The 18238-nt window shown below is 41.4% G+C and overlaps 1 protein-coding gene across 5 annotated transcripts in view; it reads left to right on the top strand.

The window, feature by feature from the left end:
* The window catches only part of rgs3a (regulator of G protein signaling 3a), a 118808-nt gene that overhangs the window by 64333 nt on the left and 36237 nt on the right, over positions 1–18238 (top strand). For 3 of the 5 annotated variants that reach the window (XM_044013076.1, XM_044013077.1, XM_044013072.1), the window contains one exon: positions 1016–1150. In XM_044013076.1, the coding sequence (XP_043869011.1) occupies positions 1016–1150 (135 nt within the window). Of the gene's footprint in view, positions 1–1015; positions 1151–9695; positions 9977–12254; positions 12409–18238 lie in introns of those variants that run through there. The other 2 variants (XM_044013073.1, XM_044013074.1) reach the window with 2 other exon arrangements.

Genomic DNA, 18238 nt, shown 5'->3' with positions numbered 1-18238 from the left:
CATCATGATTCACCACTGACCATGGCAGTGTGTGTCAAGAAAAGCCCAGAGGGGTTCAGTCAATCCCTGAAGATTTGCTCAAAAATGAGGGGAGGGGAATCTATTTATATCATGACTTCTGCCCAAAAATGTCAGGTCATAAATGTCCTTCCCTTGTCACTGCTATAGAAGCGGCAGCAACAATGTGACATACATGGAGAAAGGATGAGCCCAATGCGTTGCTTTAGTCTTCAAATAAATACGAATAGGAAATATGTGTCAGTGATTTTTGTCTTTTATTTTGAAAACATTCAAGACAAATCAGTCAAAAGCAAACAATCCTGTTAATCCATCAAACGTTTGATTTGGATGTTAAGGGAGCTGTCCATTGATTTGTGCTCCTGCTGTTAGACACACACTGTAATTATTAGTGCCAGCATATCGAGTTCTGCGTGAAGTGGATAGTGGCTATTATCTTATTTCACTAATGCTAGTGTTTTGATCCCCTCAGGGCCGCGTCTGTGTCTGCAAAAAGACTTGCACCAGTGGCCAGTGTGGGTTACGGATACTATCATTAATGTTCTTCCTCTGGCCTCACGCAGACACACAGACATGGCTAGTGTATGCACGTAAAGGTGCAAGTGTGATACATTATCCCCACTTGTTAGTCATTACCCTCTTTGAAGAGTCATCTCACACACACACACACACACACACGGGCAGACCCTGATAGCTTTCATCTGAAGGTCTCATTAGAGAGTTCTCCTAAGACAAGAAGAAAAAAACAAAACGTTAGGCACTTCATTCATTTCACACATGCATACTTTCTGTTGTAATCCTCCCATTTGTTCACTCATGCTCTTCCTGTCTCAACCTCCAATATCCAAGTATCAGGAGACAGTTCTCTATTTTCGCTGACAGCAGATGCCTAATTGGCCATTTCTTTCCTCCACCCTTCTTGCTCCTCACTCTCTCTCTCTCTCTCTCCCTCTCTCTCTCTCTCTCTCCCTCTCCCCCTCTTCCTGTATGTCTGTAGAAGTGTGACTGCCTGCTGAGCCTGGAAGCCTATTCTGCAGACCAGAAGCGCCGAGTGTGTCAGTGCCTGAAGGACAACATAGACAAGCAGCTCCAGCTTCAGAGGAGGGAGCCTACCGTTCCACATTTTGAGCAGGTATGGACATGGAGCGTTTTCCAAATCTCAGTTCTGACCAAAGATAATAACGTGGCAATGTATATATATATATGTATATATATATATATATATATATATATATATATTTATTTGTGCACGCTCACATCACACTTGCCCCCAGGAACACCACTCTCTCTCAAGTGTGCAGGCTGACTCAGTAACATACCACTTTCCTGTAGCTCACACTGCCATCATTACGATTTACCACTCGGGTCTTACTTTTCTTTGGGGAATTTTAATCCCGCTGCCTTTTATCTGCTTGCGTTTAAATCGTTGCTGTGCTTTAGCGCAACTAATTACGCTCTTCAGTTATGATTAAAGGGCGAAGAAGATACTTGCTAAGAAAAGTACTTCTACTGCACTTGATGAAGTGCAGTAGACGCTATGTTGACGGGTTGGGTACATTTTATTTGCCACAGTCATTTGAAGCTTTAATCTGAGTAGACTCTACTGAATGCTGATTACTGCGAGTGCCAGTACCTTCTGTAGGGTTTGTGGTTGGATAGCCCCTTTTATTTGTTTTGTCTCTTCATTGACTATTATACTATTGTACTTTTTACATCGTGGGTCAAAGTTCTAGGCTGGTGAAATGTAACTTTTGAATTACTTTGATAACAAATAGTTGCCTATATGCACCAGCATTCATCTGGAGATAGATTTGTGTTTGCGTCATAATCGTAAGTCTTGAACAATGCCGTGAAATTGGTAAAAATGAACTAGCATCTACCGCTACCATCCAGTTGACTGCAGGTGACTTGGTGTTTCCATCACGGCACAGTTTTGGTTGGGTAAGCTATGGTTTGGAACATCGGTCAGGCTTGTGTTTCAACTGAAAACAGTGCCTTTACTTGGTAGGCGTGGTGTGCACTGTGCTGAAGTAGTGTGACATTGTACCGGTGCGCCGAAAACGACAACAAAACAACATCGCACATAGCAGACAACAACACAATGGGCACCAAAGGAGGCCATCCAGCAGCTTTTTTTCTGCTCGGTTTGTGGCTGCTTGTCTCAACAAGAAGTCAGGCTTTGTCTGAGAATCGACTGCAGGCTTGATCACTGCTGGATTAAGTGGATCTGACCCTGTCCTCACTGGAGCTCAATAGTGGTTCTGGATGCACTTAAAGATTCACTGTAACTGATCTTTAAGTGCTCACTGTAAAAGAGTGACTGCAACCATGGCCCAGTTATTGTTAGCTAAGCACTCAAAATACTTTTTTTTTTTTTTTTCTTGGCAGCCGCTCTAATAAGCCATTTTCAAAGAAGTTTAAGAAATATGTGTAAAGCCAAGTCAATGATTTCTTTCTTCATTCCTCTGATGAAAGCAGATTTATTCCCTTTCCGTCATTCCACACGTCGCTGCCCCGTTCACTTCATCAATTTAAGACGTGTCCAACCCAATTTGCACCCGTTAAGTTGAAAGGTGATTAAAAGGGGGACAAATAGCCTGGTGTGTGGATGGCACACCTGTTGTACATTAGTGCTTCATTTCATCAGCACATGAAAGAGAGAGCGAGAGAAAGACAGTGAGGGAGAGAGCGAGAGAGACAATGACAAGCTGACAGTCTTTCATCTCGTTCCCTCTCTTCATCTGTGTGTTTCTCAGAATATCCATGTGTGCATTCTATTTTTACCCCCATGGTTTGTGTGAAATGATTCAGGATGACCCATGTGTTTTTCCCAGAAGTGTAAATGATGCAATTCCTGGCCCAGACATAGACCTTACGCTAGCTTTTTGGAACACATGATTCCAGAGAATATTTTGAATCCACTCTTCTCTTATCGCCTGTTTCCTCCAGTGATTGAAGTCAATTGGGTGCATCTCGAGAACTGAATCAACACATGACACACAACTTTATAGCTTATCCAAACTCCATCAACACAATCAAAAAAAACAAGGGTTTGGAGTTCAATCCCCTGCTCTGCCAATGTGTCCCTGGGCAAGACATTTAACCCTTACTGTAGCTTTGGTCATTTAGACAAGAAAGGTGCTATTTAAATTCAGACCATTTACCATATACTGTATTTCCTTTCGACATGATAAGAGCTTTTTTTTGTATGTGGAAACTAATCTAGAAGTTGTCATGACACGGACGTAAGACGTGTTTGTCGCTCGCACATATTTACATATGATGGTAATGACTCATCCTGTATGAGGGGGAGTTCACTGATTCCCGTCCAATGAAGCGCTCCAACTCGACATTCCATTCAGATGCTTCAACTCCATGGTGGGGATGAGCCCCACGTTCCTCCGGTCTCTCCCTTCTCAGCACAGTCCCTCTCACTCTCTCTCTCTCTCTCTTTCTCTCTCTCTCTCTCTCTCTCTCTCTCTCTCTCTCTCTCTCTCCTCGCCAGCACGACAGCATCGATTATTGGTTCAAACATGCTCTTCCAACATCACTCCGAGCTTCCTCTTCAGTTAACTCTGCAGATATAGGTGAGGGCGGTGGAGAGAAGTCCTATCCAACAGACAGTAGACTGCCTCCCTTATTCACTTGTGTCGTCAGTGCGGTGGCAATGTTGCCTACTGTGATGTGGGCATCCCCTCTCACAACTTGTTGTACATATGCAGAAGACCTAGAGAAAATTGGCTAGATTTCAGCCCAGATCTGGCCCTTGCCACAACCGAGGGTACTGTCTGATTTTAGGCTGATTTGAACAGATTATTTGGCCAAATTATCCTATAATGTGAAGGGTTAAAAGACACAATTTTAATATCATCTGATGCATTAAACATGTTTGAAATTTACAACTGAACAGCAACTGGGGCGTGAGCATAACCCCGCAATAACCAATGAGAACGAGTTGACTGGGAAACCACCGTCTTCTCTTCTGAAGTCACGTTAAATCACGCTAGTTTCTGTGAGATCCCAAATCCCTGAAATCATTTGGTGAAACGCCAAGTGTGTGGTCTTGACTGGATCTAGTCTGTGCTTTCTCAGGATTAAACCACTGAAAATCAGTTTCAAATTTGTCGTGTCTGTGTTCTCCCACGTTTTTTTTAAATCAAGTCAGATTTGAAAATCATCTAGTGTGGGCCAGGCTTCATAGGCTGTCAGCAACACTCTCATAGACAGCCTGGTTGCAGTAGCAGCTGTCTAGTCATGTTTGGACTGAACCATGTCCCCAGATGGAGATTAGGCCTTTGATTTTAATTGCACTTCTACCTCGTACGTCAGTGGCACCAGTGCTCCTCTCCATATTCGCGCGTGTTAACGTGCTGTCACCAAAACAACCGTCACGTCGCGGAGTGATTTTCTTGTTAAGTCGTTGTCAGGAGCACATCAAGACCAATTAGGCTTTAACTTACAAAGGACATGTGGTCACATGTGTCTGTGTTTGCAAGTGGTTAAAGTCATCAGTTCACGGTGTGTCTTAGTGGTCGTCTATCCACTTAGTGGATAATTGGTCATGGGATGTTTGGATGATGAAATTGATGATTGCATCACCCAAAATGCATGTCAGTACCAAGTCTTAGCAGGGTCATATAGTAGTCAGACTTAGCTGGACGTAGCTCAATAAAACATTGTCTTTCACCTTCTATTCAAACAATCTACAATGTAAGGACGCATGCATCCTTTCCATACCTATACTGTATTATGTACATCCATATTTGTGGTTATTAGAAGCTTTTATGTTAATAATTTTATTAAATGCAACTCTTAAGTGGTGTCCTAAAGGCAAACCAGTGTCTGCTTAATCACAACATCTCACATCTAGATAAATTAGTTCACTTTTGATTGCATTTCTCCGGAATATCTTAGAGGCAAATAGCTTTTTTTATTTAGTCAACTCCAGATGTGTTTAATTATATGCAAATCAGTTTAGTCAAACATGGCGATATGAAGGGAATGTTGGAGAAGTATCATTTAGTTTTTATCATGTTGAGGACACACAAAATAAACATGTGGGTCAGATTCTTCCATATCTTTGTGTCATTGATACGGCATAACTCTTAAGTTCATCTTGGTTCAGTGTAATAACTGAACCACTTTTCTCATTCAATAATATCATCTCAGAGAATGACGGAGTGAAACCTCTACCTCTGCTTTTTTCCGTTACCGCTGAGTCAACGTCAGAAGTGGCTTTGTAATCTACAAAACACTCTGTATAAATCCATGCCACCGAGTTAAAATTGCAGCAAAGGGAGCTTTAGAAAATCACCCACTGAATTACACATTTCCTTTGTGTCACTCGTCCTTTCATGCACAACTCTGAGAAAATCCCTGCTTAGCTGACGTCTGCACTTGACTGGGAAGTTTTGTTCGAGTGTGCTGCGAGAGCAGGGGAGAATACCCGCACTGTCGATAATCTCACCCACTCCCTGCTCTGTTCATTTATTTATTTTATTTTTAAAGCAAATGGGACTGATGTCAGCAGTCCTCCATCCTCCGATATTCCCCCCAAAATTGTTTATTTGCTTCTCCTTGAAAGAATCTGGACACGAGTGCTTTCACTCAGCGTTTTATATAATCCTCTTGTCCTTCTGAGAGCAGAGAATAATGAGAGTTTTTCTGTGGAGCGTCATTTCAAGTCGGCAGATATTAAGCGGGAGGATTTGGGGCAAATGCTCATGATCACTCACCTGAGTTACTGATGTTTTTCTGACATTCTGCGTGATACCATGATAGAAATGGCATCAGAAGGATTTCACATGAAATTATAAACACTGTATAAAGGCCTCCAATTATTTCTGATGATGATATTGTAATTTTCAGTTAAATGGCAGATTATTTATTATATTATGAGCCCCTTTGAAGGCCACTGTTGTCGCTGCTCTTCAAAGTAAAAGCAGGAGATTTGGTTGACATTGAACAGTTTGCAAATAATATGTTTTTATAACCAATAATCTTTCATCTCACTCAAGGTTCTTTATATAAGTGCATGTGAACTAATATTTTACATAATAAATAGTTTAATTTCCTCTTTCATGTGGTCTGGTATCCAAAAGCCCATTTCAATTCTCTGAACTGCTTCCTTGGAAAGCTTCCGGTGCATTCTTCTCTGAACAGCATTAGCCACTAAGCTGCTGGAAAAATAAATTTGCTCAGCTGTGCACACACACACATTCTCTCAAATGGGAATTTAAGCAGGATTGGCCATTTTGAAAATGACAGCCGCTCTTCATCAATGATAGTTAGCAGCTAATCTGGTAATCCCGGCACTCTGTCTTTGAGTCAGGAGAACTGTCTGCTGTAAAAAGGGTTGCATCATTTATTTCCTCCATGAGAGCATAGGCTCACAAGAACAACAGCAACACAAGATGGCTGCTGCTAATGAACAAAGTGTCTGTTGGTGGCAGCTTGTTCTCGTCTCCTACTTTGGCAGCTTCATTTCACATTTATGAGAATCTGTTTTTGCCCCTGAACTGGTTATAATGTAACACAGCATTTATGTCGGAGGAAGTCGTGACGCAGCGTGAATAGGAACCTCTCTCATTCCGCCTCTGTCGCACTCCTTCTCTGTTTATTCATGGAGAAATGAAAGAATGCCCGTGGTGTGTGTTTTCCCACTCTCCCGTGTCCGTCCGCGTCAGGCGAACAAGTCGCGTCCACGATACGCGTGAAGCTCTGGACTTGATGGGAAGCTTTGGTGAATACGCAGCATGTCTCACTACTGGGACACACTGCATTTTAAGTACTGACACAAAATCACAACGAGATGATATGCTGATAGCGCTGCATCAGCTCAGCGATCGCTTTACTCTCTTTAATTTTCTGCATTTTAACCAGAACGATTTTCAACAGGAACAACACACACGCGGACACCATGTTGATGTTGTTAAATTGTCAGGATGTACCACCAGTTTGATATTAAAGCAGTGGTTTTCAGTATGATAAAAAAACAAAAACAAGTCTATACATACTCACAGTAGGACTTCTTTATTCACACAGAGAACCCTTTTAACCCTTTAACACCTGAGCCTCAACATATATGGAGCTTTTTTGCTTATTTTAGCTATAAAAAGGGCCAGAAAATGTCCTGTGAATAAGTGCTTTTGCCCATTTTCCAGAATATCTGTCAATATCTGGCAATTATTTACAGTTTACTGCATGTTAAAACAATTTAAAATGAAGAGATGTTGAAATATCAACAGCATAGTACTAAAATATGACATGCTACAAAACTACAGAAGATCATGGTCTTTTTGGCAGAGAGGGTCAGACAGTGACGAGAGCAGAGGAAGCATGTTAGAGGGGATCATCAGGTGATGGACAGTGTGTGGTCACAGATACGTATTTAAGCTTAGTGTTGGAGTTACAACAGGTGACAATGACTGACATGAGAATGTGAGGAGAAGGCTAACAAGGAGCTGAAGGAAGGAGAGTGTGTGTGATTTCTGACAGTTTATTTTCACCGGATGTCCAGTAAGGACATTAATGAGCTCTACTCTACTGTGCCGCTACTCACCTGTCACCTTACTGTAAGTGAGGTATTATAAGCAATAGAATAAAGAAAAAAAATACATTAAATGTCACATATAAGGAACTTATAAGTGAATTCCTCTTGCAAGATAAATGCAGCCTGGATACCAGATTGTCAGGGTGAATAAATCTTAATGTTTTATTTTCAATATGGGCAACATCTGTAGTTGAATATGTGATTATGATTAACATTTCTCTTGCTCTCTTTCTCTTTCTCTGTGACACACATACACACACACTCCCCTTCATTGTCTTTAATTAGACATGGATGAATTCCATTTGTCTTTTCTTTGCGTGTCTTCTCTCACACCCATGGATGCACACACATGCACACATACACACACTCTTGTACATGTGTCTTAATGCATTCCCTACCTCCTTATCCTACCCTTAACCAACACAACTAAACGCCTAAGCCTCAGCCTTACCCTAAGCCTAACATAAACCCAGTTCTAGTCCTTACCCTAAAACACTTAACTCAAAAACCCCTTAAGAGTAGAGTGGACCAGCCAAATTGTCCTCATAAAGATCAGAATGTGTCGCCACAGCCTACCACAGACATGTACACACACACACACACACACACACACAGGCATGCCCGCACACTCATGGACACACACTAGGGGTGAGTCAAAATATTGATTTGGTGATGTATCGTCGTCCTTCCTAGTGCAATATGATAATTGATACGTCAGGGCAAATATCGCCATTTTAATGAACACATTAAGGAGCTCTAAAGTAAACAGACCCCCCCTGTCAGTTTCACTCGTTGGGGCGTCACTTCTTCATGTCTCCTCATGGTGGCGCTGCTCAAATAATGTACTTTGTTCTCTATGTTGTATAAAGAAATAGAGAAAAACTTTGAACTTTTCACAGATGTTTTTGTTTTCTTCAGGTAGACAGATATCGTGATGTATCTCAATATGATTGTCTTGCAATATGTTGATCATCATAGAGTCGTTGTATCGTGATATTATTGGTATCATGGACCATGTATCTCGTATCGTATCATGATGTAGGCTGTGATTCCCTCCCCTAACACACACACACACACACACACGAGTGCACCACTTACACAGCTCACTGATGTTATTCCTTGTGGCTTGTAGGATTCATTCCCTTGTCTCTCCTTAAACATTAATGATTTCCCTTTGATGGAATGGTGTTTGGCTTTATTTTAGCTCACCTTTAACTATTCATAACTGTGTTACATAATGGCAGTAATGCATCAGCACAGAAGCTACAGCCTATACGGACTCAGAACAACAACAGCACACACAACGTATGAACTCGTTATTTATGCACATTCTTACCCAGAAAAATATTTGCTCTGCTGTGTCTGTGCACTTCCATGACGGGAACCCGCAGAAACAAAGAAGTTTATGTTCAACTTTCACATGTCAATTATTGCTTTATGGCATTGCGGAAATGATTCTTCACACGAATACCTTGAGTCAAAGGCAGCGGGGGAGACAGTGGTCTGTTCAGTTCAACTGACAATGTTTAAAATAGCTATTTGAAAAGCCCATTATATATTAGCACATGATGTGATTAGATAAGGCTTTATGAATAGCGTACATAACTCCCTTCAGCTCTGATGCAGACACATGGTCATTGTTACAGACAGGGGTTTGTGTGTGTGCGTGTTTGTGCACGCGCATCTTATTTGGTGTTTAACACATGGCACTTAACATCCTGCCCTTTGATAGGTTTTGATTCAGTTCTTTGATTTACGACAGAGCAACTTCTAAAAATAGCAGATCGAGAGAGAGAGGGAGAAAGAGAGGGAGAGAGAGAGAGAGAGAGGGGGGTAGAATGAAGGACACTGCTTTGGTCTCCTCACAATTAGTTGCATTTGATCTTTATATAACCAGTACTTACCTACTCTACGTTTTTAATATATCACATTCTTCCAATTCCGCTCCACTCTCACACCTCTGTCTCCCTCTGATTCCATCTATCTTTTTCATTTCCCTGTCCCTGTTTTTACACCCCCCTCTCTCTCTCTCTCTCTGTCTCTGTCTCTCTCTCTCTCCCCCCTTTTACTGTCTTTCACACACACACATTGGCACACACGTTATAACCGAGCTCAGGGAGGTAACTGGGACTGCAGCAGCAAGCAACAACACAGACAAGAACCAGAGCAAGGAGAAGACAGAAGACACACTGACACATCCTGAGGAACGTACATCTGGCGGGAGGGGGGACCATAACAATAAATGGGCACATTGGATTAGTGGCGTGTATCTATTTGTGCTGCACATGTGCTCTGCCATTGTGTGTGCGTGAACTGTGCCAGCCTCTACTGTACTTTGGCACACATACCAATCATAACACACACTTTCCAACACACTCCTGTGTTCCCCAGATGCCTGTGTCTAAGGTAACGTACACTCTCTTTCTCTTTGCTGCTATGAAGGTCATACCTTTATACCCTCAAAGGCTCTTTCAGGAAACTTGTGGTGCCACATCTGTACTTGAGATGAGGGCTGTCGAGTTTATTTACTTGTTTAATTCAAGTCGTGTGTGTGGTTTACGTGCCGCAGTCTCAGCTATTCTGTAAGTGCTGCTCCAGGTAAAGTCAAAACTATCAATAAGTAACTCGCATTTATAACCACACATTTCAATAAATTATATTGTATAGTAACTTATTGTTGAGATTTGTTATTCGAGGTTTAGTAATTTAAGTGTGGGTGCACGTTTCTGGAGTGTGTGTCTCTGTTGTCTTATTGTCTGTGTGGTTAGTTAATGCTCATGTGATTCCAAAAGCATGGCGCTTTCACACTTGGAATGCATGGAATTATTAAAAAAAATGATATGATTAGAAAGTGAAATGCTGCTTTTTGTGGAGTGTCGGTATGATTTTTTGAGGTCGTGCTATTGTTTTGCAGTGACTAACATTGAACTGTTGCTCTTGTATGAAACCATCTTGATTTGTGCGTGGCATTTACCTCTCCAACAATGCTGTCAGTGATAGATTGTTGTTGACCTGAGGAACCGTGGAGAGAGAAACAACAGGTGTGTGTGTGTGTGTGCGTGTTCTTCCTGTCAGAGTCAAATGTTGCATGTCACAATAAAGAGATTCAGAGACCTTTCTTCTAAGTAGCATTGAGAGGCTCTTGAGTTAATAGAGCGCGCGCGCATGAGAGGGTGATGGTCCATGAATGAGTGAGAGAGACAGACACATAGTATCAAAAGCCACTCGCATAGAGCACGTACGCTGCTTCATAGAGCAGGCTATAATACTGGTTTATTCAAGGCTTTTCTCAAACACTGCCACTTTTGATCACTTTTAAGCCTATATCATAACTATCCTTTGTATTATATTGCATCAAAGTTCTTATATCGTGTTATATGTGTTTAAAGATAACTCTAAATCAAATTGGTCTCGTTTATTTGACTTTATTTGACCCATGTAATTCATTAATTTTGTTGGGTAGACAAAAAGCTGTTGAAAAAGAATGATTTTTGCTTCTTGAAACATCAGCACAACAACAGTTCTGCTCTCGTGACAGCAGCCACATGATCCCAAGCACTAATGCAGCAGGTTTAGCAGTTTCCTGTGTTCACGCGATTATTTGGTATTGCTTGTTTACAACTTAACAGCCTCTGAAAATGTAATTGCCCGCATGGAACAACAATCAAACCCATGCTGCTGAAGGCAGAAGATATAATTATAGCCGGGGCTTTGCAGGCGAACACTCGTCAGCTCACTTGCCAAAGGTTCATGTAGTCATTCCTGGTCTCTGCCGTTCCGAGGCATCATCAGTCTGACTAGAAATACAGCATTGATGTCATCCCCAGTCAAGGATATTGTGGCAGGCTATGAGTCAGTGCAATTATAGAGGGCAAACAGTGATGTAATACATATCGACAGTGGGCTAGACAATAACAATAAAAACGTAATGAAATCCGTGGGGATCAATCAGAGTTGAGCTATATGAAGATTAAAGTGACATCCTCTTGTGTCCTCCTTACACATCACATCAGATTGGTGAGGTTTTCATCCACAGGATTTGACTTGTAGGAAGAGATGTAAAAAAACAAAACAACAACCCTAAACCGTTAATGTTCGTGTTTGTGTGTAAATTTCCTGTGGCACTTATTGTTAACCTGTGCGTGTGTAGCAGTGTGTGACATTTATTGTGTGTTTTTCGCGCGCACGCCCGGGTGTGTGTGTGTTTACAATAGTGTCCGTTGTGTGCTTTGTGCATCCTGTGGGATCTGGCTGAATAGTGCCCTAATGTCCTCGCAGAGAAAACGGAGGGCGGGGGGTGGGGGGGTGGGCGTGGGGGGTGGTCGGACGCAGCCGCCAAGACACAAATGAATGACTGTATGTACACATATGTCAGATGATATTTGCAGACCCCCATCTGCAATCAGCGGGGACATTATACATCAGTTAGTTATGTTAGGTGGACATACACAGCATGCATGTGTGCACATATGCTTCTCTCTGAGCTCTCGCTGCTCATTTGTCTTTTGTCATTATCTCTCTCTCTCTCTCTCTCCTCCCTCTCTCTTCTTCCCTCTCCCCCTTTCCTTCTCACTTGTTTGTGCAGCTTGGGAGTCTACCTTCTTAGCCTTGTGGGCATTCGCTCTCTTCCCCTCTTTCTCTCTCTCTCTCTCTCTCTCTCGCTCTCTCTCTACACACTCTGGTTGGCCTAGCCCACTCTGGCAGAATCAAACACATGCACCAGCCGAACACTCACACACCAGTTTGACAGAAGAATTAGGGCACTTTAATGGGGATGCGAGTAGTTTCCTACATCTGCCTTTAGTGGATTGTAACCTGGAACTGCTTCCTCTTGCCAGGTAGGGTTTATTTATTGTTTTTTATACTGTAACTTAATTTCTCGTCTTTGAATCACAGAGAACGTTCGTGGAAATACACTGCTTTTATTTGGCTTTGGGGGAGCTTTTCCAAGTATGCATGCAGATGGTTAGATATGTTGATATTGTGCTGCTGCGAGGCAGGGAGGGGTTTGGTCGTACGGAGAGAAGAGAGAAACAAGACGGAGAGATGGGAGGAATGATAGGAAAAAGCAATAAAGGCTTATTTGTCATTGGGTATCTTTATGACAGGCACATATGAGGGGCTTTGTGTTAGTGTCATACCCTTCTTTTGATTCTTTTAACTTGACTTTTTCTGCCTTGATAGTTTTGTGTTTACTTTCCTCTTTGTTTTTTTCTCTTTATATACTGTCAATTCGCCCTTTTATCCTCCACCTCCTCCTAACACTTTAATGGCTCCCTTTATTTTAAGTGCTCTGGATATATCAACAAAAGTTGTGTACAATATTATTCTTAAAAACCGTTTGATTTCATCTCCGTTTGGCACTTTTTGTTAAGCAATTTGTGCTCTGGCCGTTTGCCAGTGACATTATTTATCCCTCCACATGGTAAGGGAGTCACAGGGAGAGAACCAGGGAAACAGAGAGAGAGAGAGAGAGGGAAAATAGGACAGTACTGAGATAGCCATTAATAGGACTTGCACTAAACCATGTTAGAGGCCAGCTGAAAGTGATAGAGACAAGAGAAAACAGCAAACACAGGAACCAGAGGAGGAAAAAACAACAACAAGGCACACACTGGGGAACATTGCTTTTCTCGTTTTCTCATTAAGAGAATTGTGCGGTTATTAAAGAGAGAAATAGAAGCAGGACTTGTGAGTTTGTGTCGTGTGCATGTTAGAATTAAGACAATAGATATCATTTTGTCACACTTTTTCGAGTATTTGCATGGATTTCACAGTGCAGCAGTGTAAACCTATGAAGTGAGAATATCAATCTCCTCCTCTCCTCTCAAGCTCGAGCAAATGAGGTGTTTTTATATGTAACTTGTTACAACCTTGTCAAAACAATGTCATACATCAAAATCTATAATGCACACACACACACACACACACTAACAAAAGACACAAACCAAACCGAAGATAGATGCATCATCTCTGTGTCCTCCTCCTGACACATGCATAAGCACGCACACACATATATAACCACTCCACTTCTCTCTCCTCTCTCTCTCTCTCTCTCTCTCTCTCTCTCTCTCTCTCTCTCCCTCTCTCCTCTCTCTCCACTCTTTCTTTGAAGGCCTTTTTCTCAGTGGTCCCATTGTCTTCAGCTGCCTGGCATGACTGGGCAAGTTACGTCAATGACATTTTAGTAATTTCCCCTCCCCGTTTGTGAGCTTAAATGGTTACAAAGAACAAGAAGACGTGACACAGACTAAACTTAAAATTGAACAAATCAAAGTCCAGTTTTGAAAAAAGCAAAGATGGAAGAGATCACAATAACCGTTTTTTTTTTTTAAATGCAGGCATTCAAGCTAAAATCAATGTGTGATTAATGTGACCTTTGAAACTGTTGCTGTGTAAAATCATCATCTGGTGACTATAAACCTGATATAATGATAGCAGATGTTTTCTTAAAGTGACTTGAAAGCCTAACTTAAATGACTTTACACGTCACAGGCCGTTACATAAACTCCCACAAGTCGACGCTCACACACCGTTTATTTCACACATTCCTGAAATCACATGTCATACGTCATGAAGACTCACATAGACTCACATGTCTCATTTAGAGGAGGAGACGTCAAGTTTTCAAGTCGTGGGTCTAGCTCCACCTGTACTCTACCGTACCATTACTCTGGTACCCCAAGGGAAGGGTACTGAGAAATGCTATTCCTAATGGAAACACAAAAAAACCAAATCATTCCACTCGGTGGAAAAACGCCATATGTTGATGACGCATGTGCAGCGTCTGATAAGATAATCACCGCAGATGTTTGCAGAGTGAAACCTGTGTTTATCTGACAGAGAGATAGCCTGTAAGTGTATGGAGGCGTGCATGTCAGGACCATCTAAATGTATATTAACCTTCGTCTGTTTTGACACGTACCGTCCACAGCAATCTGCGCTCTGAAGATTTAGAAGCCGTTATTGCTCTGTGTAATGCCAATAACTCGTTAGCGGGCCACACCGTATAGATGATCAATTTCTGAATGGCCTCATCACATGCACCTCAATGCACCAGCCTCTATTACCCACTGTTTCACCCAGAGAAGAGCAATGATACAGTAATAGAGCTTTATCTGTCAGACCCCTTCCATTGCTCTGAGGTAAAGTGAAGGTAAAGCGTGAAAACAGATCCTTACAGAATAATCAGGAGGACAGGATGCCGGGTGAGCACCCGAGAATTAGCAGAATGTAGAATCTATTGACAGAATCATGGAGAATACAGTAGCCTTTGGAGCGTGACTTCTGGCGACAATGTAACATTAAAAGTCTTCATATGATAATGCAATTCACGACATATAACACCCAGAGAGCACAGACACTGTAATTCTTCCACAGGTCATTGTTTGTAGGTTTCTTACTCTTATTTTATTATTATTATTATTGAAACCTGGGAATGAAAGGGTAAATATACATATACAAAAATAAAAATCTTATGTATGCTACTTGTAATAAAAAGAGGCATAATTACATTCACTTCAATAACTCAAAAGACTTTAATCGTCCTTTAATGTGGAACCAAGGAGGTCGGAATACTTTTTGCTTCCTGTGTGATCATCTTCCACGTTTTTAATTCGAAGTATGTCTCAGACTCGCCTGAGTTCATTTGTTCTATTCGGGAAATGAGTGAGACAAGTCAGCATGTGAAGGAGACTGAATGGCCAGGTTAATGCAGACTGATTGGGTACATCACTTGGACATCCTGCCAGGAAACTTGCAGGTCCAGGCCTGAGTTTGTGTGAGGAATGGAGACGAGGGACAAAGATGATGGGAAGAAAATCCATGTCCCTTGATGTGCAGTTGTTTAACAGCTTGGCTGAATTTATTGAGGTTGGGGTGAATCTGGCAAGTGTACCGGTGAACACATTAAAGTATTAATATTGGAAGAGGTACAGAGACAGAGGGAGAACACTAAATGGTCTTTAATGCAATGTCTTACTTAAAAGCAACACAGGACACAGGAAATTAAATTGAGATAAGGATGCATAATTCAGATTAAGATGAAAAACGGCATCTGAGAAGCAGTCGTGGTTTGGAGAAACTTTGACAGAGTTCAGAGGCGACGTCTTTTGCTTTTGGACAAAGTGCAGCACAGCTGCTTCCCTGGGCTGGGTCTCCCATTTCCATGGTAACGGTGGGACAGAGTTCACATGGTTGTCATTGGGTGACTCTTAGTGAGTGTGTGTGTGTTTGCCTGTGTGTTTTATTTTATGATGCAGCATTCATTATTGTTGCACATTAAATTCTATTTCAAGGAAAGTCTCACCTGTCGTTTTCTTCTTATTTAACCCCAAACATTTAATTTAGCAGGTGTCATGGGGAGCATGTGCATCACTTCTATCATCACTCAACCACTATGCCTTTACATTACTCTTAACAGTACAGTAGTGATAGATTATTCATGTCTGAGTGCAGTTTTCAAACTGTACATTTCCATATTAACATGTCAACCTTATGTAGGACATACAGGCGAGGGTGGCTTCCTTTCATGCCCCAATTTGGCTTAAAAAAAGTCCCCTGTTTTGGTACGCACATGTTTTTATTTTAGTCTTAGCCTTTTAGTCACATATTTTCTTGTCCTGGTCCTGTTTGTGTTTTTTTGTGTATGTTGACTCGTTTCTCTTATCTTAACCAGCTCATAAGTGCCATTAATAACTATTTGATGTTGATATAAGAGAACATTTCAAGGGGCTATATGTATTCAAATCATAAAAAAAACAATGATGTGTCATCAGAGAATAAGGAAAGGTGAAATTGAAATACTGGCTTCACTAATAGCAATGGTGCATTCAGTTTATTTACAATTAGAAGTTTAATTTGCAGTTTAATTTAATTTTGGTCCGTTATGCCATTAGGAACCTTCCTAGAACTAGGAGCAGTGGCCCCCGGGATCAACTCCAGATTGAATGTCAGTGCCTTCGAACAATTTTTTTTTTCCACTGTATAAAATGTGATTCCAGTCTGTTATTGCACTTCCACTTTCATTCTGTCGCTGACATGTGAACATTGATCAAAAGGGTTTGATGGACAGTCATGGTTGTGTGTAAGTGCAGTCTCAGGAACGTTGGCTAGCACACCCCATAATATTTTGAATCTGGATTGTAGTCAGTATTTTATCTGTAGATATTTGACATATATGGACTGTTACTCTTTAAGTATTTATCATTACTTCTTGATTCCTTTATGTCAGTGTTTCAAGACCCTGGTCCTCATGCCGCTGCATGTTTTCGATGTTGCCCTGCTACAACACACCTGATTCAAATGAATGGCTCGTTATCAGCTTGATGACGAGCTGACCCTCTGAATCAGGTGTGTTGGAGCAAGACAGCGCTGCTTTATTTAGTGTCTCTTTTAGGCGACTTTAGTTTTTATTTTTTCTATTTTTAGGCATTTGATTAGAAAGCTGAACGGAGTGGGTGACTTACAATTAAAGTCCCCTGTTTTGCATAAATAAATGACCCCAAAAATAGAATAAATTAAGTGACATCCACTGTTGCTCACTCGCCCAGTCATCTGTATGACTTTGTCCTTGAACCAAAGTATCAGACACTGTTTGCATCATGATGAAACACAGTTTTAGCTCACCCTAGGTCATTGACTTAATCAGCCACCAAGGCATTAAAATCAGTTGGGGGGGGGCGGGGTTTCTAGCTAAAGCTAAATGAATGACTCCAGGTTTTTGTGGCTGAACTAGACCAAACACTAATTAGGTCTTTGTGAGACCAGTAATGGTGTTAATGGCTTGTCTACATGGATAATAAGGGTAGTTTTTCCCCAAGATTTCTCTTCTTTTTGCCTCCTGTTTTAGTTCTTCACATTACGTGTCTATGTTGTTGGGTACTCTGACCCCCCCGTCCCTTCTGCTTGTCTTATCCACTTTGTCTCTTTCATCTATTCACTCTATTACCCAGCATCCTGCTCTCGCTGCCTTTAAGAGCTGGTTTTGTTTCGCTCCTTGATTTTAGGCAGTGCCAGAGTTTATATTGTGCTGAATGACATTTAAAAACATGGTATATTCTACATACACATACATAGAGTAAATGTCATTGTGCTTATGTTTCACATTGCCCATTAGCCTTTGTCTCTTGGTTCATGCTTCTGAAGCAGCCTCACAGAGGGGAGAACATTAGAGGGTGCAGGCAAAATGGTAAATGTCAAAACTTAACAAAGTCTTTGAAGATTGATTTATTTATTAATATGTTGGCACTTATCTTTGTCTTCACGGAGGATGTGAGGGGAGGCACAAAAGATACACCAGGTTAATGGGATTGTGTGTGTGTGTGTGTTAGAACACATGTATCTGACAGGACAGGTGGCTCTATTGTGGCTGAAAAGTGTCATATTTTCGACGGTAAGGGATTTATGGTGGCCAGCAAGGTGGAGAAGGGATAGATAGATAAATAGATAGATAGATAGATAGACAGACAGACAGACAGATAGATATACGGTATAGATACATACATAGATAGATAACAATGGACGGAAAGGCATGAAGACAAAGGCTTCACTTCCACTTTTCCCCTGAAGGGAAATGTGATGAATGTGCATTTCATTCTATTAATACACCTCATATAATCAGTCAGAAGCCTTGATGTCTCGGTTTTAGCACTGTGAAGCATTTAGATT

Source organism: Solea senegalensis, linkage group LG21 (genome assembly GCF_019176455.1).
Source record: "Solea senegalensis isolate Sse05_10M linkage group LG21, IFAPA_SoseM_1, whole genome shotgun sequence".
Lineage (NCBI taxonomy): Eukaryota > Metazoa > Chordata > Actinopteri > Pleuronectiformes > Soleidae > Solea > Solea senegalensis.
The sequence above is the reverse complement of the archived record's forward strand: the minus strand, read 5'-3'. Positions and strand labels throughout refer to the sequence as shown.